Raw genomic sequence first — 23,862 nt, 5'->3', positions numbered from 1 at the left:
ATGGTCTCAGTGAGGTTTTTAATATTTTTGAATCTATTGCTTTTACTGTGTTTAAGATGTAGTAAAACCGTAAAATTCTGAAATATTTTTACAATATTCTTTTGTTTTTGTGCAACTTATAATACATTTTTAGGATTCTTTGATAATTAGAAAGATTTAATACAAACATTTATTATATACAGTTGAAATCGCAATTATTAGCCACCACCCCCCCCCCCCCCCGTTTATTTTTCCCCTAATTTCTGTTTAATGCTATTGATGATTTTTTTACAACATTTCTAAACATTTCAACATTTCTAGTTTTAATAACTCATTTTAATAACCGATTTCTATTATCTTTGCCATGATGACAGTAAATAATGTTTGACCAGATATTTTTCAAGACACTTCTATACAGCTAAAGTGACAGCTAAAAATAAGACTTTCTCCAGAAGACAAAATATTATCAGACATACTGTGAAAAATTTACTTGTTCTGTCAAATATAATTTGGCAAACATTTAAAAAAGAAGAAAAAATTCAAAGGGGGCTAATAATTCTGACTTCAACTGTACATGTATAAGTATAGATATTCTACATGTATTTACTTTATAATGATTTAATGAATCATTGCTAAATAACGCTACAATAAATAAATACTCTGACCTCAAACCCATTGAAATTATATTGTACAGATTTTCTACCTACTTTTCATCTCCTTCCTCATCCTGCTGTGTTTCTGTCTTTATAATCTCTTTCTCTTCTTTCTCTTCTTCATTTATCTCGTTTCCTCCTACATTCTTGTCCTTTTCTCCCAGGCTTTCCTCTCCTCCATCACCCTCTCCTCTCTCTCCTTCCACCAAAGGCTCCTCTTCATCCTCTTTCTCCCTTTCACCTTCACCTTCCCCATCCCCAATCTCCCTCTCTTTTATTTTTGCCTTCTCTTCTATTTCCACCTGTGCACCTTCAGCCACAATGCCTTCCCACCCTTCGGTCTGCAGTTCCAGTTGTTCCACTCGCTGCATCATTTTGCGGGCACTGGACTCCAGTTCAGCGATCAGCCGGGCCAATTTGGTTTGCAGCGTCTCCAGGATGCCCTCTAGGCGGTTCACCTTGTCCTCTGTTTTCTCCACCTCTCCCTCCCCCTCTACTGCCTCTTCTAGCATCCCCATTTTGGTGAGGATCTGCCGACCCTTCTCCTCCAGCAGACGCTTGGCAGCAGGGTATTCCAGAAGGGTTTCCGTCAAGTCCTCTTTTGATAGGCTGAACAGATCTGAGTATCCAATGCTCCGAATGTTCGCCGTTCGTCTGTTCCCTGATTTGTTACCTGTGCAGGAGAGTTTTGATAAATTTGTTATATACTGTGATTTGTTGTGTTTGTTAAACAACTCAATTAGGAAAAAATGCAACATTAAAGGGGCTACATAGTGTTAGTTTCATGTATTAGTTGCTTTTTTTGTGAAAATATGTGAACAGCTATCCTATTTTAAATTAGATTTAATATTTTTGGATTAAATTTGTTCTCAGGTCAAGTTTTCAAGCCAACAGTCTTTAGTATCTGTCAGTTGAAAACTAGATTAAAGACACATTTCTTTGCATTAGCATACACATAAAACACATGCTTTTGAAATCCAAATCCTCTAAAAGATTGTTAGTCTGCATTATTTAGGGCAACCAGAGCCAGGAACACTTTCCAAAAGACTTATAATTTGAACGGCATCTGCGCTTATGTTAGTCTGTTTTTATTATTCCTGAGGTTTCCATTATCCTGGACCAGGCCGTTTCCTGAGCAGCTGCTGTGGTGGTTATGGAGGAGTGGAGAACATGAGACTGATTGCTGTAAGACCCCAGTGACAGACAAGTCTTCGCATTGATCCTGAAGGGCCAGCCTGTACACCAGCTGGTGACTTCTCCATTATAGACGTCCAGTGTTTTCCAGCCTCCGGCGCCTAGACTGCAGTTCTGCACAAGAAGTTTGGCCATAGGAGAAATGGTCGTGCCCAACTGAGCCTGGTTTCTATCATGGTTTTTTTCCTTCACTTTCATCAATTGGTGAAGTTTGCTCCTCACCACTATCACCACTGGCTTGGGACTTGTGGAGCTGCACATCGATGGATTTGCTCTTCAGTGTTTGGACTTTCAGCAGTGAAAATTAAACCACACTGAACTTAACTAAACTACATTTTTTTAATTGAATAGTGGAAATTGAACGGAGAATTCAAAAGATCAATATATACTATATATATTTAAAGTGGATCAAAACCTTCAAAGTTGTCCTAAAACTTTAACAACACCCTTTCCTGTCTTGGGACCATTTTTTAAAACTTTTTTTGATCCACTTCAAATGTTGACTATAGATACGTGCATACATTTGTGTTGCGCATCCGATGTGTTTTCTTTTCCCTCCTTCCTTTGTTGTTCTGTCATCCCATAGGTTCCCTATGGTAATATGGTCCATCCAGACTGTGATTGGCTGCTGGTCAAGGCATGAGCTATAAAACCGAACTGCCAGTAGTAGCTCTCATGAAGCTCATTTCTGGTGTGACTGCGGCAGATCTGAGGGCTTCTGGATTTTCCCTTTGGATGACCAAAACTTTCTTTTATTGTAGAGATTGTCCTCATGTATGTCGAGATGTGAAACACTTTTGTGAATTTGAGCATGTAGATGTGGCCTGCCTATTTATTTCGATAATTCTTTGACTTTATTTGTGTTCAGGGAGTGAGGTAACCTCCTGTATTTTTATATAACGATTTTAATTTAGCTTATTTTCTTTGCAGATTCTTTTGTAGGTAATTTTGGCCAGTGGCCACCCTGAAGGGATACTCCTTAATATCTTTCTACATACAATAAATCCATTTTATTAACCTCAAGTGACTCTTTGTTTTTTTGTATACCGAAGAGGATCTTTTTGGGAAATTTATCACCACCACAACAATTATTCTTACATTTATATAGCACTTTTCTGGACACTCAAAGCCCTTTACACATTGGGGGGAATCTCCTCATTCACCACCAGTGTGCAGCATCCACTTGGATGATGCGACGGCAGCCATATTGCGCCAGACCACACACCACACACCCCACACCAGCTGATTGATGTGATGAAGTGAGCAAACACTGAGCAGAGTGATGAAGCCAATTATCATATGGAGATGGTTAGGAGGCCATGATGGACAGAGGTCAGTGGGCAAATTTGGCTAGGATGCGGGGGTTAAACTACAACTCTTTTTCGAAGGACATCCTGGGATTTTTAACGGCCACAGAGAGTCAGGACCTCGGTTTATTGTCTCATCCAAAAGACGGTGCTCTTTGAGCAATATAGAATCCCCTTCACTACACTGGGGCATTAGAACCCACACAGACTGCAGGTTGAGCACCCCCTGATGGTCTCACTAACCATGTTTTCCCATGTGGTCTCCCATCTAGGTACTGACCAGACCCAGCCCTGCTTAGCTTCAATGAATAACCATTATAATTTTAGACAAACCTTTTGTACAGAAAATGAAATAATGTTAGAAGACACACATGACCATATTTATTATTCTGTAAAAATATATTAATATGCTCGAGTCTTTGGGAAAGTACATATTATGCCCTTTTAGAAATGTACTTTCCCAAAGACTCGAGCATATTAATATATTTTTACAGAACCTAATAAATATGGTCATGTGTGTCTTCTAACATTATTTTATTTTCTGTACAAAAGGTTTGTCTAAAATTATAATTATAAATAAATAGTCTAAAATTATAATAAGTCTTAATAACTTTTCAGATATTTTGAGCCATTGTCATTTTATGCAGAAAATGACTTCAAAAGCATTTAATTGAATTAAAAAATGTAATTAGGAAAAAGTCAAAAATTATTTAAACCCTTAAATATAAATCATAAATCAAGAAAGACTGAGATTTTTTAGGTGGTCTCTTAATTTCTTAGACCAATATATTCATTCATTCACTCATTTTCTTTTCAGCGTAATTCCTTTATTATTCATCCACACTCATACAATACGGACAATTTAGCTTACCCAATTCATCTGGACCGCATGTCTTTGGACTGTGGGGGAAACTGGAGCACCCGGAGGAAACCCATGCGAACGCAGGGAGAACATGCAAACTCCACACAAAAACGCCAACTGACCCAGCCAAGGCTCGAACCAGCGACCTTCTTGCTGTGAGGCGACAGCACCACCTACTGCGCTACCGTGTCGCCCAGGCCAATATATTCTTATTATATTCATTAGAAATATTATTATTATTAAAGGGACTAAATCGAAAAGAAAATGAATGAATAAATGAATTATTATTATTAGTAATATTGTATTAACTAAATGTAATATTAGGAATATGAGGCAGTGAACTTTAGTACTATACTGATCTTTCATATTTAATACCTTTGATATTTAGGATGCTGATTTCTCCAAAGAAGTTTCCATCCCCGAGGACTGCAAACTGAGTGACTCCATCATCAGCAACCACTGCCAGCTTCCCCTCTTTAATGATGTACATCTCATGACCTACATCGCCCTTCTTGCACACGTACTCGCCCGGGCTGTACACCTACAAAAAGTCAATAGACTGGAGCATGACACTGTATGATTTACTGGCAAAATATACAGTCCAATACTGGCAACAGCAAACATAATAAAACATCGCTGAGGTAAAGTACAACATGCTAATCTCAGGTCAGCTGGTTTAAAGCTGTCCAGGTGTGCCACCTGTTTTCTTACCTGTGGGGTGAGTTTAAGTACCAGCTGCTCCAACAGACTGTTCTCACAGTTCTGGAAGATGGTGACTTTGGACAGAGTGGGCAGATGCACGCTCACGGCAGTGGCTGTCTGAAGTGTCATTGGAAGATGTTGAAGAATCTCATTCTCCCGTGTGATCTTTCTGTTCCAGACACATGATTTGGGTACAAAATGAACATTTAGATTAAATGAATGAGAAAGGAACGGCTTGAAGACCAAATTCAACTACATGCACAGATTTTTATAAAGTATATTAAATTTAAATATGTCTTTAATGTTTCAAATAACATTTAAAAAAAATTTAAATGTGGGTGAAATAATGGTAGATTTAATAGATATGTAATATATTTCTTTATGTATACAGTATTGTAGGTGTCTTCTGTAGTGTATAAAACATTGGTAAAAATGTTTTTAGAATTTTGTCCAAAAACAAGACACAATTTCTAGCGAAAAGAAATAAAAGCTGTACTACACTTTTTGCTTACCATTTTATTTGATCACAAATATACACTATTTTTTATTGTTTCATTGAATTCATTCATTCATTTTCTTTTCGGCTTAATCATTTTATTAATCAGGGGTTTCCACCGCGGAATGAACCGCCAATTTATTCAGCACATGTTTTATGCAGCGGAGGCCCTTCCAGCTGCAATCCAACACTGGGAAACACCCATATACTCTATGCATTCACACAAATTTTAGTTTATTCACGTGTCACGTAATTATATATGTAATTTTATATGTGACTGATTTTTTTCAATTCAGAAATCAGGATTTGGTGACTGGTTAGCAGTATTATCAATGCTGAATACTGTTTTGTTGCTTAATATTTTCTCATGATCTCATGATTCTTTGAACAGACGGTTCAAAAAAAACATTGAAAACAATTATTCAGATTTTTCTTCAAATATTTAAACGACCTCAAAACTTTAGCGGAAAGTGGGGATAGTTACAACACGGGGCAGTGGTTGCAAGGTGGGGCAAGTTTGGTTACAACTTATCCCTCCATTCAGGAATGAGCTAGAGACTAGAGTGAGGATAGAGTTAGACCCTCCTTCAGTCTGAGAGAAATCAGCCATATGTGACAATTCCTTCAGTAAAAAACTAATTTTCTCGTTTTGTCTAATCTGTTTTTGTGAAACATTATTCATTTGTACAATTTAAATCACTGTTTTCTTAGCTTTAAATAGGTATAGCTATCAAGCATAAAAGCTATTGTATCTCCCCAGCATAGAAAGTTTAATCAGGGTTGACAGAGTTGGGACATTCTGTTGCAACTGACCGAAATTACAAATTGATTTAAAAGCTTGCCATATTAACATTGTACAATTTTAATTTGATCACAGTTTCAGTGTAATTAATTTTTTTAAATATTTGATTAATTAATTAATTTAAAAGCTCAAAGAAGTAGTTTAGTAAAATTCCAGTCTAGATTTTCAGTAAAGAAAAATATTTAGTCCCCCTGCTCGGGGTCAGTTGCAGCGTTTGACTGTCTGTTCAAGTTTAAATTCTGCATATATTATTATATGCACACAGTACACACATATTAAAGCAATGTGGGTGGGTGTCCAATAGATGTGGGTTTATTATATAAAAAAATGGGTTTCCACAAAAAAAAAGTCTCTGAGAAACTGAAGGAAATGCAAGTGTTGCAACTGTCCTCACTCTTTCCTATGGTGTTTGAAAGATTAAAACTGGTGTTTGAGCACAGATTTTGAAAGGAACACCCACTTGTTGATGTGCAGATGCTGATACCAGTCATTGACGCGCGTCTGCAGCTCCTTGCTGATGCGGTGGCTGCGCAGGTAACCCTTCACCAGCTCGTGGTCAGGAAAAAACACATTGTCACGGTCACGCAAGCTGGATATCACGTCCCCCATGCTGCCCACGACCGAAGCAAACACCAACACGGCGATCAACATGTCTGCGATCAGAAACATATACTCTTCTTCCCGCTCGGGTGTCGGTGTGTCGCCCACTGTGGTGAGGATGAGGGTGGAAAACCAGAAGCAGTAAAAGTACTGGCGTCTCATAGAGCCAAACTCCGGCTCGGAGATGTTGGGGTAGACCCAGGGGTCCACGCCAAAGCCTATATAATTTGACAGGGAGAAGTAGATGCAGGCGTTCCAGTGGATCAGGACGAAAATATACAGCATGAGTTTGGCGACGCGAAAGGTGTTCGGGAAGGATGTGCGCGTCTCCATGCGGTCCAGGGCCTCGTTCAGACGGCCTGTGCGCAAGAAGCGGTTCACCCGGACTAGAGGTTTGTGGATCCCCAGGTGTAGGTAGAGAAGATCCGTGGGCAGCAGAGAGGCCATGTCCCACTTGAAGCGAGAGGAGCGTAAATAACGCGTTTTTAAACGGGACAAGTCTCGCACAAGGATGCCTTGCTCCAGAAAACCTGTCAAGAGAAAGACTCTTTATATGGAAACCTCAAATGGTGCTACTATCTTTAAGTGTCTTTTAATTGTTTTATGCTAATAATGTTTTAACAAACTATAAAAGGCCTTCGACACTGTACATAACCCGAGGTCTTACAAACTTAGTTTTTACGCCCCGGGCAGAAAATCGTTGGACAAGTTTTTCCAAGTCAATCACACCACAAGATGGTGCCACGACTCAACATTTTATGTCCGAAAGCGTTAAGCCTTTCTCAGAATCTGTTATTTGCTATTCGACACTTTCAGCTAAAGTCAATGATAATGCTGTGTAGTTTCATGTGTCAGGGTCAGCACTAGGTGTTTGCTTAAAAGTTATTAAAGAAGCAAAATGGGCAAAAACTTTGGCATGCATTGTATATAAACAGTTCTTATAGTAACTGAATTTTCATACAATTCACACAGCAAAATACCTCTACGATATGCTTACACAATACATTGCAGAGAAATCTATTTTAGATGTGCCAGTTTACATCATACTTGTTGAACTTTTGCTTATCTGCAAACCTCAGAGAGAACTTCAATTAGATGTTAAGTAGACAAATATGTCCATGAGGTGTTTATTATTTAGCTTGTTTACTGTTTTAAATAGTTTTAATGAACTTTAGAATATTCAGTTACTTATATTAATCTATAAATTAACAATTTTCCAGAAGAAAATCTCAAAATACATAAAACAACAACTATCAAACAGACATGCACACTCACCTGTGCGAAACCCAATAACTGTGTCAAGCACATAAACCAAGTCACAGAGGTAATCCAAGGTGAGCCAAGTTGCGACATATGCCTCCTCAATTGTATAGAAACATGTCCTTTTAACAATATAGATTACTAACATCAGATAACATATCACTTCTCCCTGTACACATAATGACTCGAAGTACAGTTAGTAGAAAGTAGATTTAAAAGTAAAATTAAATTAAAATACAATATGTCTTTATGTTATATAATAACAATATAACAATATAATTACATACATACAGTTGAAGTCAGAATTATTAGCCCCCTTTGATTTTTTTTTCTTTTTTTTTTAAATATTTCCCAAATTACGTTTAACAGAGCACGGAAATTTTCAAAGTATTTCTGATAATATATTTTCTTCTGGAGAAAGTCTTATTTGTTTTATTTCGGCTAGAATAAAAGCAGTTTTTAATTTTTTAAAAGCCATTTTAAGGTCAACATTATTAGCCCCTTTAAGCTATATTTTTTCGATAGGCTACAGAACAAACCATCGTTATACAATAACTTGCCTAATTACCCTATCCTGCCATGTTAAGCTAATTAACCTAGTTAAGCTTTTAAATGTCACTTTAAGCTGTATAGAAATGTCTTGAAAAATATCTAGTCAAATGTTATTTACTGTCATCATGGCAAAGATAAAATAAATCAGTTATTAGAAATGAGTTATTAAAATTATTATGTTTAGAAATGTGTTGAACAAAATATTCTCTCCATTAAACAGAAATTGGGGGAAAAAATAAACCGGGGCTAATAATTCAGGCAGTTCAATAATTCTGACTTTAACTGCACATACATTACATTATATAATACATTCCTATAAGGCTATAACAATATATTTAATACATGAAAAAAGTGATTTATTACAGTGTATACTGCATTAATTGGTACAGCTGTTGTTCAATACAAAGAAGAAAGTAGGAAATTACACATTTGTGTTTTGCTCTACCTGCATATTATGATGACCCAGTTGTAGCAGATGGGAAGTGTCATAATTTGCAACCATGTATAATAAAACTCTTCTGATGGATCGATTACCCATTCCTTCCAGCTGAGAGATTGGGCATATAGGAAATTTATGTGTTAGTACTTTTATATAGCATCCACCCTAAAATAAAACGTACTCACGCTTACAAACTTTCAAACTTTTATGAGTTTCTTATTTCAATTGATTTCAGAAGATATTTTGAAGAATGTTAGAAACTGGTAGCCACAGACATCAAAAATCAAATATTATGGTTGTCAATGGTTACTGGTTTCCTACATATTTCAAAATATCTTCTTTTGTGTTCGTCTAAAGAAAGAAACTCAAGCAGGTTTGCAACAAGTAAAGGGTCAGTATATATGATGCCAGAATTTTCAGTTTTGGGTGAACTACCCCTTTAAATAACAAAAACAGTAATTATTTATTGTATTTGTGTAGATTGGAAGTTGACACTTGGATCCTCATATAAATCTAGCTCATTACATTACACTAACAAATGTGCCAACAAAATGATTGAACTAAAACTCACTTTGTTTTTGGAGTCTCGTCTTTCTTTTTCTTCAAAGTTGACTCTTGTCCCTTACTTTCTTCTTCACTTTTGTTCATGCGCTGCCATTCAAAAAGCCTTGTCCAGCGATTTTTGTCCATATTTAGTATTTACAAATATATATGACGCAAGTTATATCAACTTGACAAGAGATGAAGGAAATGCAACCATTGTTTGACCACATAGTTGTGTCGTCATATCAACAAGTGACAACACCCATATAACACAGGTGATGCTTATTGTCATGACAACATTTCCCCTGAGGAACCACAGGTAAGCAGTTTCCTCCTGGGTCAGCACACTGTTAACCAATCATATTTTTGCAAACACTATAGGCAAATGAAAAGGACAACTCAGAATTTTTTTTTTCTGTGGTACTTTGGTACAAAATTATCCACTGACAAAGACTACCTGAGACGTGGGCATGAATAAAGACGATGGGATATAGCTATTATATAAAATGAATAAAGTATGACAAAGTATCAGTGCATAGACTATGTTTTATTTTGGTTTTGATTTAAAATTAAAAAATTAACTTGAATTGTTTTTTTTAATGTTTGTCTTAATCTATACATTTTTTATTTTAGGGCAACACTGTGGCTCAGTGGGTAGCACAATTGCCTCATAGCAAGAAGATCACTGGTTTGAGCCTCGACTGGGTCAGTTGGCATTCCTGTGTAAAGTTTGCATGTTCTCACTGGGTTTCCTCCGGGTGCTCCGGTTTCCCCCACAAGTCCAAAAACGTGGTAAATTGGGTGGGCTTAATTGTCTGTAGTATGTGTGTGAATGGGAGTGTATGGGTGTTTCCCAGTGATGGGTTGCAGCTGGAAAAGCATCCACTGTGTAAAACATATACTGAATAAGTTGGCGGATCATTCAGCTGTTCATTAATCTGTTCATTTTCAAATTAATAAAGGGACTAAGCCGAAAAGAAAATGAATGAATGAATTTTTTAGTTTAATCAAAATGTTGAATTTCATTCATTTTCTTTTCAGCTTAGTCCCTATATTTATCTGGGGTCGCCACAGCGGAATGGACTGCCAACTTATCCTCCATATGTTTTTACACAGCAGATGCCCTTCCAGCCACAAACCCATCACTGGGAAACACACACACTCATTCACTACAGTCAATTATAGCATACCCAATTCACCTGTACCACATGTCTTTGGACTTGTGGGGGAAACCGGAGCACCTGGAGGAAACCCACACGAACACAGGGAGAACATGCAAACTCCACACAGAAATGCCAACTGAACCAGCCAAGGCTCGAACCAGTGACCTTCTTGCTGTGAGGCGAACGTGCTACCCACTGCACCCCTGCATCTCCAAATGTTGAATTTGGCATGTGTGTTATTTTTCTCCAAACTTCTCACATATTTACAGACAAAGATTGATAGCAAAAAAAGGCTAAATTATAGTTTATCAAAAATAATAAGTAAATATAAATGAACGCACAAACCTAAAGATTTACAAAGATATCCTGCCTAATCAATCTACAGAAGACTTTCTTTGCTGTACATCATTAAACGAAATGTACTTATCATGCCACGGCTAACTCATGGATATTAATTATGAGCCGTGTGTGGCCGCAGCTAAAAGGTTACAAACCAGCACAATTTCGGGTTAATGTAATTAATATTCATACTCCGCTTTATCAATTCGCCAATTTCGCCGGCGGTGGCGCTCCGAGCAAAACAACAGAGCTCCGGCCATGGCCGCCACCCTCTAGTTGTGACGTCACCGCGTCCCGTGCGCGTGGGTGTGTCCGTGGAGTCTGGAGAAAGATGGCTGCGGGACGAAGGGAGAGGTTGAGAAATCTCAGATTCGCTGTTTGAGGACTGACAGGTTACGGTAGTGGACGAGGAGGAAAACTGCGTTCGCTCGCGTAAGTATTTTCAGCTCCTTTTATAACGGTGGATTCGCGCTGTGTGGTCCCGTTACCCGTTCGTTTCCCGCTCGGCTCGCGAGCTCAACAGACAGCGTCAAATCAAATCTGACCCGTTGCGAGTTTACCGTATGTTAACGGTGAAACTCCACACAGATTAGGCGAGGAATAAAACTGCCAGTGAAAGGAAATATGCGTAGGCATTATAAATAACGAAAACCTCCACAAATGGGTTTGATGTACGTTGTCCCGCTTGACATGAAGCAGATAGAATAACGGTTGTTAACCGTTCCGTGGCCAGTGTGTTTCAAACGACACATCACTGCGTGGGAATGTGTAGCGTGACACATACTCGTACTGAAAGTGAGAAAGAGGGAGCCTCATTCACTCAAACTTGAATTATGCTATTGACAGCTGGTTAGGTATTTCTAGGTCAACATCTTGGTACGAAGAAGTAAAGCGATTCTGTTGAAGGGTTGTTTACAGCTGTTGTAAGTGGCTTTTGACCTGTGCAGCTTTATTGTAGTTACTGATGTGTTAATCCCAGGTTTGGCCGGTAAAATATTTCAAGTCACGAGCCTAAGGTTTTAAAATGCTATGTTGTTGTTGTTTAACCTGATTACTCAAAACTTGGCTGTTGGAGCATGTGCCTATTATGGTGCATCATTTAGGGCCAAATATGTAATCATATGGTTTATTTTGCAAGTAACTTGTATTTTTAAGTGAGTCAGACCATAAGTCTGCTTATGAGTTTTTGCAATTCAAATCTCTGGTTAGAAACAATCTCTCATGATTATGGCAACATCATTTGGTGTCAACTTCTTTGAGTCTTTCTTTGGCATCTTTCATTTGTAAAAAGCCTATTTAAGCAGTTTAGGAAGCCTATGCTAATTACATTTATAAACAGGATTTAGCATGAGCTGTACAATCACACATGTATTTAACATTTTTTTTGTATTTTCTGTTTTTATTTGTGCTTTTTGATAAGAATATATAGGACATCTACCAGAAATGTACATTTTCACTGATTTAAAAAAAAGCTTGTTATCTTCAAAAAATTATACAAAAACAAGCATAAAATCATACAATTCAATGATAGAATGCATCCTTGATCACTGTCAGCTTCTACTCTGTCAAATTATGTCACTTCCGAGTCATAGCCTTAAACGTGTATTGCATGCATGTTATATTAATTTGACAGGACTGGAAAATGGGAACAATTGTAAATTAAATTTTTTATTAAATATTTGTAGTATTTATTTGTAGAATTTATTTATAATTTAATGTATTTAATAAATTGATGTGGATGATACCAACTTGAACTTGCTATTTCTGAAGTTTTTTTCTTCTCAATAACAGTTTTTAGCATAACAAAACTATTAAAGCTGTAGGTTTAATTGGGCTGAGGACAAGGACAATGACAGGGTTTCTGCGTTTGTAAAGTGTTTTTAAAATAGAAATCTGAGAACCAAATGAATAACATATTCCTTTACAGAACACCTCTCAGAAATCAACCATCAGTCTATTTTAGAAACTTTTGGCATGAAATACTTTTTATTCACTGTATTTATGTTTTTATTTCAGGGACAGATAATGTACGTTTCTGGTAGAATGACCCCATATATACACAAGTTGTTAATGTATCTGTATTAGATTCATTTGTCAGTTCTACGCATACTGCAACAGTCCTAATCTCATTTGAGTGTCAGAATGACTGAACTTTGTACTCTTGATGATTAAAACCCAAGGAATGAATGTGACCTGTATATAGTGCAAACAAACTTGCTGTCATTCTTTCTCTTGCTATTTCTTCTTCTGACAAGTTCTTTCTCTGTCCCAACTCAATGGTTAACACTCTTTAAAATGATTCCTACAAAGTTAGTCTATATAGTTTATTATTCATTTATTCTTAAAAAATATAAAGCATGCTAACATCGATTCTGAATGTAAATTGGTGATATAAAATTTTTATCATCCATGATTCAGTGTACAGACCACACAAGCATTTGGTGGCAGTAAATCTTCTCAAATGCCCTTTCAGTTGAAAAACCTTGGCTTAGATTTAGATGATAAGGTTAATCTTGGAGGAAACAACCTTGTTTAATATAAAGCTGGAATGTTTTTCTTTAGCCAAATGGTTATTTGGATTCAAGCAGTAATCTATATGCAGAGGCGACAGTATGGACAGTGCAGGTTGACTTAAATGTTAGATCAGGATTTCAGCAGTTAAAGATCTGAAAATGTAGATGTTTCTTATTGTAAACAGCAGATATCCTTAACCATTAGGTTACCAAACACCTAAAAGAATGCACTTATGTGATTCTAGTAATTCACTTACTTGTTTAGCTACTCCTGATCTGCTAACCTACCATTATGACTTTACCTGTGAGCTGCCAAGATAGACACCTGGCTAATGATTCATTGACCTCAGGGAGAATAAGAAAGAGAGAGAGCGTTCTCTTCATGTAATTCTCCCTCTCCCCCTCTCTTGCTCTCTCTTTTTTTCTCCACCCATTTTCCTTGCTGTCACATTCTCAAACATCCTGGGACTGTGATATAGGTCAAATGCAAAGTCAGATCACAGTTGTTTTCTTGTTTATTTTGTGCATATTGTGATGAGTTTTATAATAAAACTTAATTCCACTGAATGCGTATCTCAAAGTATGCAATGTCTTATAAACAAACACAGCATTTTTTAGATTAAAATATATATTTATTAATGTTTTTAAAAATCATCTGAAACATCTGGGAATAAATAAGTGAAAAGCACGATATAACGTTTACTCATGCATTTCCCACACATCTGTAGATTAAATCCTACTTAAAATTGGCGTTTATGGGCATCTAGTTTTAATGAATGCCAGTAATGTAATGTTTCTATTCCAAAATTTTTCATACCTTTTCTGAACAGAGTTAAATTTGAAGAACATGTCGTGGAGTGAGAGAAACATGTTTAATATGTTTTGTAAACTTTTAATTTACTTGTGTTTTGGATTTTTGCTGAACTTGATTTAAAAAATCTATCAAAACTGTAAAACACTGCAGTAATGATGCTGTTTCACTTAAATTATCTAAAACATTTATTATTGAGGTCAAATATTGAGGTTTACTAACAAAAAAAATCAGCTTCCAGCCCATAAACATTGCATTTTTAATGTGATTTAACAGACAAGCTGTATGTTGTATTCTTTGTCCTTCTGTTCTATCACACCTGCTTTATGTGTGTCCGCCATCTGACCTGGATGGCTAAGGGTATGCCTGAACCGCTCTGATTACTAGGGTTGCATGGTTTACCGGTGCTATGGTAGTATCGCGATACTATGTCTCCAAAATTCTGGCAGTGCCACTGTAGTTTGTAAACGGTAGTATTGTCATTAATGGTTTATCTACATTAGATAATGTTGCATGTGGAAAAGTCCATAAAATGCTTACACGTTTGTGCAACAATAAACCATTTTATTTTAATAGTCTGTGGAGCCCTTTAAGGTTGCAAAACTGTGTAGAATTTGTGCCTTTTATGGTAGCCTGTTGCACGTTTTCTAACACTTCAGTTAGAATGCACATCTGAATCAGTTCATTTCTGTTCCTGTTGATATGATTTAGTAGCTACAACAACTGCGAAAATCTCTTTAAAAGAGCAAATCACAAAGTGAAAATTGGAATTTCTTTCGATTTTTACCTGATAAGACTGAAAAAAACAATGGATAAAAAACCCAAAATAGCAACAGGAAACATTGAAACAATTTTTGACCACTTCATAAAGCCTAATTTTGTTCGGTATAATTTGTATTTTTATTTTTTAATGTATTTTTTGTTGGTCAGTTATCTACAAAATAAACAAAAAGAATGAATACATTTTAGGTGAAGTGAAGTGAAAATAATAATTTTTGACCTTAATGGAATTATTAATTAAATTCAAGTAGGCTTATTATGATATAAAATATAGTATTTCTGACAGTTTTCTTTATAGTTTGACTTATGAATTACAGTATCGCAATACTACATGTTATCATGATACTTCAGCTGGTATAGTATCGTAAGTTTAATTATTGGTATCGTGACAACCCGACTCCTTACTGAGCAATGGAGTTACAGAACGAGCAGTACACTTTGCATTAATGACTTGTGAATGCATCTTTATGCATGTGATGCAGGTTTCACCTCTAGGTGTCCTTACTGTAGGGGAAATGTTATTGCGTTTTAGCACGGTCATCCTCAACGATGATATGTTGATTCTTAAGAACATGACACACCAAACTGACAATGAAGAACTAGCAGTGACAAAATCTGATTGGGGTTAACGCCTTGTGTTTTTTTCATGAAGACTATGGCCAAAGAGCTGATATAGCCTGTGCCTGCAAGTTCTGTATTTGTCATTTAAAAATTGAAAGCTGTGCTGCATACATACAAACCATAAAAAATAGCATATTCTTACCATTTTGATTATGAGTAATATCAATGACTTTTGTTATTTCATGACTCGTGTCTTTAGGAATATATTCACATATTGAAATGCTCAGTTCACATGATTGTCTGTCTGTGTCATCTTGACTTCTTTGCTCACTTACATCACTCTCGCTTTTTTCTTATTCACAGATTTGTTCTGTAAACTGACAGCCAATCAGAACAATCCACTTGATGCAGATTTAAATGGTTCATGGACAAACATGAAAATGGCCTTAACAGTTACTCTCTTTCATGTGGTTTTAAGCCTTTATGAGTTTCTTTCTTCTGTTTAACACAAAGGATGAAATATTGAAGAATGCTGGTTGCTGTTACCCATAGACTTCCATAGCAGGAAAAAAATGACTATGGAAGTCCAGCGTTGTTCAAAATATCTTCTTTTATGTTAGAAGAAAGAAACTCAAATAGGTTTTTTAGCAAGTGAAGAAGGGTGAGTAAATTATGGCAGAATTTTCATTTTTGGGTTAACTATCCTTTAACATGCTCAGTTGCCCAAAAGGCTCCCGAATGGGGTTTGACTGGTACAGATTGAGTGGAATATACCACAAAAAAATAAACTGGTCAAGAATTGGCTTGTTGTGTCAGGGCCTTTATGGTATTTTAAAATACAATTTCTTTTGCATGCTACTATTAGTCACAACTTTTTGTGCTTGTTTTAAACACATAGATCTGAATCCTGATACGGCAGTAGAGTGCATCTGTGGTGTTTGTGGTTGCAGGTCAATAAAGAAATCAGGGTGAAACACAAGGAGCTGACTGTTCTCCTTGGGGCATTAAGCAGTCAGTAAGCAGGCAGAGCTGACTGACTCTCTGGACTGCTCAGATAATCGCCACTGTTTAGTCCCATTATGGAATTGGCCCACTAGTTGTGTTGTGCCGCAGTGTTGTTGCCAGCAAAGCATTATGACAAAATTTTGTATCTTAGACTAAAAGCCTGTAGGTGGGAAGCAGGTGACAATATCAATATACGAAGATGTATGCAAATTATTCTTTGCATTGGTGTGGGAGCTAGTATTGATTATAAGCTTGAGTATGATATTTAAAGCCTCAAATGTCTTGTGAACGTGTTTTGTGAATATTCATTAGTGGCTGAGTCTTTTATTGTTGATGTAACAGAACCTTTCGTTAAACTAAACGGCTTCTTGTTTAAAATTCACATTACATCACAAAAGTCACATTTTCGTGTAACTGTTAGGGATGCTCCGATCAGGATTATTGCAGCCGATATGAGTACCGTTTGTAATGATTAAAGTACGTTTTCCCTTTAAGTATGATATTTAAGTGGAGATCTCTCCTTACTTAAGAGAATAAATTAAGGATGCTGCATATAATCCCTTAAACATGTCTCTTATAGCCATTTAGGTGTGAACATGTCATGTTCAAAAGCAGCTTTACAGAAAATAGATAAAACAAATAAAAAATTGGTTAGAAAAATGACAAACAATGCAATTTGAAACATAGCAAATGATGGAAGAAGAATTCAACATATCTCAAACAAGAGAAAGTTTGCAGCGCACATTCGATGCATAAGAAGTTAAAATGCACACCTTTAAATCCATTACTTCATTACTAAAAGGAAACAGGCCTTTAAACTACTGTTTGTTGCAATAAGTATGTTACAAGAAGTTTTATTATTAAATATTCTTGTTAAAAATATTTTTAATGTTTTATTTACGTAATATTTCCAGCTAGCTTTTAATGAACTTGTAATAATGTCAAAAACACAGTTCTTTCAGTTCTTGTATGTAAAAAGGCCTTAATATGTGCAAGGTCATTCAAATAGTTTGATCATCTCCAACTTGCACAAACACTTGTGATCGGTTAATCAGATCAGCGAGTACCAATCGAGTCAATAAATGTGATTATCGGCCGATCGATCGGAGCATCTCTAGTAACTGTGTAACTTTTTTTTTAAACTGACGTGTATAATGGAGTTTAATTCAAGAAAGAAAAATGTGCAGAATGCTTTCGCATTTTCAGATAGATGCTATTTTATTCATTATTTAAAATCTGTGATGACGAAGTTAAAATTTTACTTGTATAGCACATTTCTCACATGCTAGATTTCAGTTTCGCTTCAGTTAATTGAGGCTTGACATTTATAATGAATCTTTAATGAATGCCACAATAATTTTGGTTTTAGTATTTTTATTTTACATACTTATTTCTTCCCAGAATACTGTTCAAGTTTAAAGATAATATGGTAAATGTATACAAACTACCTGACAAAAGTCTTGTCATTGATCCCAGTGGTAAGAGCAACCAATAATAACTTGACTTCTAGTTGATCATTTGAAAAAGTAGTGGAAGGTAGATTTTTCAGATGAATCATCTGTTGAACTGCATCCCAATCATTACCAATACTGCAGAAGACCTGTTGGAACCGGTATGGACCCAAGATTTTCACAGATATCAGGCAAGTTTGGTGAAGGAAAAATCATGGTTTGGGGTTGCACTGAAAAGTACATGGCAACATCAACAGCCTGAGGTATCTAGACATTTGTGCTGCCCATTACATTACAAATCATAGGAGAGGGCAAATTCTTCAGCAGAATAGCGCTCCTACTCATACTTCAGCCTCTACCTCAAAGTTCCTGAAGGAAAAGAAGGTCAAGGTGCTCCAGGATTGGCCAGCCTAGTCACCAAAATGAACATTATTGAGCATGTCTTGGGGGCAGGCATGAAGGAGGAGGCATTGAAGTTGAATCCAATAAATATGCTGTAGATGAACATCACAGTACAGTTTTTTTGACATATTTTTTTGCATATGCCTTTAGAGGAGCAAGTCAGTTATATTACACTAAATGTAAGATGTGAGTGTGCTGACTGAGTATAATTTACTACAGGAGCAAGATTACTAATGAGTGATTGACTAGCATGACTGGCGTAGTGGTGGTCAGCAGGGCTTTGTGTGCTCTAAGAAACACTCATCTAATTAAAAGCTATGCCAGGCTATCGAACTGCCTTTTTGCTGGATAGAAACTGTGCGGTCGTAAGTAGATGTTGTTTGACTTGGTCCGGAACATGGGACCTTGCTGTAGTTGAATTTGCCTGTGACTCATAATGTCCAATCTACAGTACCAAGAAGTCTTTGTATCCCCCTTAAGTTAGTGACGCATGGTTCCTCCCTCCCTTTCTCGAGAGACAGTTTCTATAACATTATGTCATTGGAATTGTTAAATGTCATTCTTGGGATGAGGGAGTTCTTGTAAGGAAGGAAGCTGTACTTGTGACGGTCAAGGAAGTTTTCATCGAATGCCAGGGTTGGATGCAGTGTTAGTGTTTAGTGCTTCCTTAAAAATGGGCGTTTGAGTTTTTTTTGAAGAATTTTTCTATTTAATCTGTCTATGCTGTTTCTGTGTTTGTGAATTGTGCAGTTAAAACTTAACAGATCATATAATTTATTCAAATGATCACAGATATACTAGCGTAAAAGTTGTTTTTGAACACTATGTCTGTGGTAGGGATCAAAATAAACTTAATAACCTTTTGAAAAACTTCAAATCTTTTGGTTGGCTCTTCAGATGAGGCTTGTTTTACATAAATGCAAGAGCTGGAGCACTCATTTACTCCTTTAAATGTGTCTTTAAGATGGCCCTTAATGTGTCATTAATTGCTGATATTAAGGAATAACCTGTTGTTATTATCAGGTCATGTGGTAGGTAGTTTTCTGCATGTAGTTTGTGGCTGTGACTCACTTTCACATCCTTAATCTATCTTTCAGACACATATTACAGAGCTTTCTGTCTGAAATTAAAATAATTTACATAATTTCCAGAATTCATTCATTATTTTATCATTCAGTGCAAAATAAACTGTGCGAGCACAATAATCTTATTTGCGAAACTTGTCGGACATAGCAAGTAAGCTCAGGTAAAAATACAAAGGTAAGACTTTCTCATACATGACCTAATTTCAGTTGTCAAGTTTTGTAAAAATCTTATCAATTGAATGAATCAATTTATTAAACCAAATTTTGGCTAGAATTATGCATTATAGGCTTAAAATACAGAGAGAAATGCAGTCTGATCATGAAGCAGATTAACATTGATCTTTCTTTCTCTGTGTCAGTGCAGAAATGAACAAAACAACAGGCCTAATACAAAATATTATAAGATTAATATATGGAAAAATGATCAGATGGTAATTTCCGTCAATTTTCCTAACGGATAAACAGCACAGGTAATATTTCAGCATGCTTTCACTTTTGTATTTGACATGAAACGCACATTTGCCTGTAGGAATGGCATCCCGCCCTACTATGGATTTTAACGGTATTGCTACTTTTATCGATACAACTTATCGGTTCGGTCCTTAACGGTTCTCTTATCTGTACTTTTTGTAGTGTTTTTTTATGAAAGAAAAAACAATTTGAACAGAATTAATAACCCTTTGTTTTATTACATGTTTAATATAAAATAAAACAAAAACAATAATTGTAAAATAAATCAATAATTTTTCCTGTAAATGAATGTACAATGGTTTTAAGGTAACTGACTAAAATCAACATGTTTGCTTTTTCTGGCAGAGAGTCAGGATCTTTCTTGGTTTATTGTGTTCCCTGCAGATGAAAATACCATCTTTGCATTGCAAAATGCAGTTAAATGAGATGATGTTTACGATTTTTCATTAACTCATTCACATAAATGAGTTAACGGTGTTTTGGGAGTTAACTGTGTTTTTAATACAGTTTTGGAGCATCTTGCAATGTAAAAATAAGCAGTTTTTTAATAATTACTTAAGCATAGTTTATTATTAGGCTATTCATAGGCTGTAGGCTGTTTGTAAATGCAGCTGATGTAAAAGCATTTTTAATGTTTAAGATTTATTTAGACTGCTGCAGAAAATACTGTTTTCATTGTAACCTGTGTGTGTTTATTTAACTATTAATATTATACTAATTTAGGTGATTGACTGCTGGCGTAACGATGTGGATGATGTAACGTTATCGTTAGTAGCTAGGCAGTCAAAAACTTTTTATTATGTTTCATTGCAGTTAACACACTTTTGAAAGATATGTTTACTTGCGTATACGTTTACTTTACTTAGCCAGATTGCTTGTGTTTCTGCTTATACAAGAAAACAACTTGTTGCGTCTGTTGCAACAGACATTGGCGCTGTCCACTTGGGAAATACAACCCGTTTGGTTCACTCTGCAAGCCTATGAGCTGTGTGTGGGTGTGTGCGCGCAAGTCTGTGTCGCGAGCTATGTGTGTGCACTTAGCGTGAGCCTCCTCTGACTGGCTGCCGAGAACTGTGAAGTCTTTTATATTTGACCCGCGTGACGGAAACATGAGCATTTCTCTGTGAGATTGCCAACAAACATCAAATATCGCAAATTAGAAAAGGTTGGTCAGTTAAATTATGCAACTGTAAGTAATGTTTATTCAGTATTAATTTTCCAGTACTGATAGAAGAACCGTTAACATCAGAGCTTATCGGTACTTCAGTTTTTCATAATGTAGCACCGAAACCGATAAAGTACAGAGTTTCGGTACCCATCTTTACACCCTACTCATCATTCTTTCTTCATATAGCTGTATAAATGGCTATTACACAACCATAATACACTGTGATGTAGCCTGGTTCGTTAGTTCGTTGGACCGTTTTGCTTTCTCACTACAATCTATCTGCTCCAGAGTTTGTTTCAATCGAGCCGAGACCTCCTCATTCAGGCGGTATCTGACCGAATGATTTGACGCGGATCCAAGCGCGATTGTCCAAACGTCTAGATGTGAGAGCACCCTATTTGCATGCAAATGACAAACAGTCACAGCCAAATTAAACTTTACTGACAAGTAGGCTTGGGCGGTATCCAAATTTTGATACCGTTAAACCTCCTCTCTATTTTACCTCGGTATATGGTATTACCGTGCATTAATAAAACAAATTATGATGTAAGGTTCAGACAACGTCACCAAACTGTTGGCTTGTGCCTAAACCATTCAGAAACTAAATACCATAGGGCTGGACAATAATTCGATATCTATATATCGCGGTAGATTTTTTTTTTTTCAATAATGGTGATATGAGTTTTAAACCCAATTCCGGCATTTCGATATAAATTTGCATATATATACAGGGCTTGAAATTGCGACCATTTTGGTCACTTATGCGTCCCAAATTTAATTTATGCGACCTCATAATATGATTGGGAGCATTTGTGCGACTGCATATAATGGGTGTAGTGCGACCTGTATTGATTTTTTTCTAAAAACGTGCTAAATTGCTCTTCCCTGCCACTACATTGGTTAATATTAGCTGTCAATCACTCAAGGCTTTCTGCTGTCAGATGACAGGGAGCTTTTATGACCGCGGGAAATGCAAACGGCTGAAGAGTGAAAAGTACACAGGTTTGCAAACCCCACCTAAAGTTGCAAATAATGGCGCAGATGAGAGTGATCATGACGTGGTGAATGTTGATTCGCCAGCCGAGATCAATCGAGTGTTTTCGGAGAAGGTGCCCGAATCTCGATGTGTTGCATTCACTGCGTTTTCAGCACAAATGTCCGCTAAATATAAAATCTAATACTGTACACATCATCGCCAAAGAAGCTCGCCTTTAGCAAGTTTACACTGAAACTGCAGCTCATAACAAAGAGTGGTATTGCACCGGTGGTCATCACGAGAATCTTGCTCTGCCTGCTCATAAATTGGTGACTGACTCGCCTGCTTTATTGCACAACCACAGAGAAAAATGAAGGATCAGCTCATGACAAGACTGAGCATTTAAAATGACACAAACTGAAATCAAAATATTTAAAGAGTGATAAAAGTGAGACTTTACTTTCTTTTGTCTGTTATTTCTTGAGATGTATATTATTTTTCTATTTAGTTATTGATGACTGTTTTGCAGCTTTTAGAATTTAATTGAGTGATTTATTATAGTCTTTCGTTTGTTTGATGCAAACCATAAATGTATTTTTCATAAAGTAACAGACTTTTTATTTAAGCACATTCAAAGCAGCATCATAATGAGAAATGTAATTCATTGTTACTATTATTGTCATTTTCATCATCATTAACATTCTATAATTATCAAACATGCATTCTGGAATTTAATCTTTGCCATGATGACAGTAAAGAATATTTTACTAGATATTTTTCAAGTCACTTCTATACAGCTTAAAGTGACATTTAAAGGCTTAACTAGGTTAATTAGGTTAACTAGGCAGGTTAGGGTAATTAGGCAAGTTATTGTATAACCATGGTTTGTTCTGTAGACTATCGGAAAAAATATATAGCTTAAAGAGGCTAAAAATTTTGACTTTAAAATGTTTTTTTTTTTTTTATTAAAAACTGCTTTTATTCTAGTCGAAATAAAACAAATAAGACTTTAAGGAGAAAAAATATTACCAGACATACTGTGAAAATTATAAGATTTTGCAAATTATAGACTTTGCAAATTCAGTTTGTAGACATTTGTGTGTACAGACATCCATTGTGTGCCGTCTTGCCAGTTTTTTCCTGACTTTTTAATATTGTCCCGCGGTACACCATATTACCATATAACCGCCCAAGCCTAGTGACAAGGCAACCATCGGGCCAGTAATGATCCTGTCTACTGTCCCAAGCATCTCGCATGCTGGCCCTGGGCCGTTAGGCAGTCCTAATTGTCAAGGCCTGCATATCATTTTTTTAGCTTCCTGTTTAGAATTGTGGGGAACCTTTATTTCTATTTTAACCAAAAAAAAGGCAGTCTTTTTTTCCCCTCAACCCTCATCTTGCTACCAATGTCAAGATCTTTGGTTTGAGGGAAACAAAACTAATAAAATGTACTTTGACTACAGTGTAAATTGCATTGTATGAAATTGTCTGCCAAATGTGTCAATGCTAATGTAATCATGCTGAAATGAATGTCGTCTCAAAGGAATGCTGACACTGTGAAGTGTCACTGAGTAGTAACACCGGAAGTTTAGACAACAGGAAGAGTTGTGGCAAAGTGCATCATCACAGGAAACGTACCAATAAAGATGTTGTCTGCAGGTAGGTTTATATTAATATAGCTTGCATTGAAGTACAGTAGATAAGGATGGGCTTCTGCTTTGCGTTGAGAGCACATCTGCCTGTTGAAT

At 36.3% G+C, this 23,862-nt stretch overlaps 2 protein-coding genes across 2 annotated transcripts in view; one reads left to right on the top strand and one right to left on the bottom strand.

Annotated features, from left to right (window-relative positions):
* Positions 1–682: 682 nt before the first annotated feature.
* cnga4 (cyclic nucleotide gated channel subunit alpha 4) lies at positions 683–9,536 on the bottom strand. Its single transcript, XM_056465318.1, has 7 exons — positions 9,418–9,536; positions 8,853–8,954; positions 7,871–7,977; positions 6,456–7,125; positions 4,707–4,866; positions 4,371–4,536; positions 683–1,305 (listed from the first exon to the last, which is right to left on the bottom strand). The coding sequence occupies exons 1-7, from the start codon at positions 9,534–9,536 to the stop codon at positions 683–685; spliced, it is 1,947 nt and encodes a 648-aa protein (XP_056321293.1).
* A 1,668-nt stretch (positions 9,537–11,204) lies between these two features.
* Positions 11,205–23,862, top strand: part of fhip1b (FHF complex subunit HOOK interacting protein 1B) — a 36,815-nt gene continuing 24,157 nt past the window's right edge. Inside the window, exon 1 of the mRNA XM_056465517.1 lies at positions 11,205–11,323. The gene's annotated coding sequence lies outside the window, so the exon portion shown is untranslated. The remainder of the gene's footprint in view (positions 11,324–23,862) is intronic.

This window comes from Danio aesculapii, chromosome 9, assembly GCF_903798145.1.
Source record: "Danio aesculapii chromosome 9, fDanAes4.1, whole genome shotgun sequence".
In the NCBI taxonomy this organism is placed as follows: Eukaryota; Metazoa; Chordata; class Actinopteri; order Cypriniformes; family Danionidae; genus Danio; species Danio aesculapii.
Note: the sequence above shows the minus strand (reverse complement) of the source record. Positions and strands in the feature narration are given on the sequence as shown.

What these genes read in the sequence shown, in the direction of transcription:
- cnga4 (XM_056465318.1), bottom strand. Translation starts at nt 9,536, where the DNA reads ATGGACAAAAATCGCTGGACAAGGCTTTTTGAATGGCAGCGCATGAAC. An exon ending in GACGAGACTCCAAAAACAAA is followed by an intron (nt 8,955 to 9,417) that starts GTGAGTTTTAGT and finishes CCAATCTCTCAG; the next exon opens with CTGGAAGGAATGGGTAATCG. An exon ending in CAGCATCTGCACATCAACAA is followed by an intron (nt 4,867 to 6,455) that starts GTGGGTGTTCCT and finishes TGTCTGGAACAG; the next exon opens with AAAGATCACACGGGAGAATG.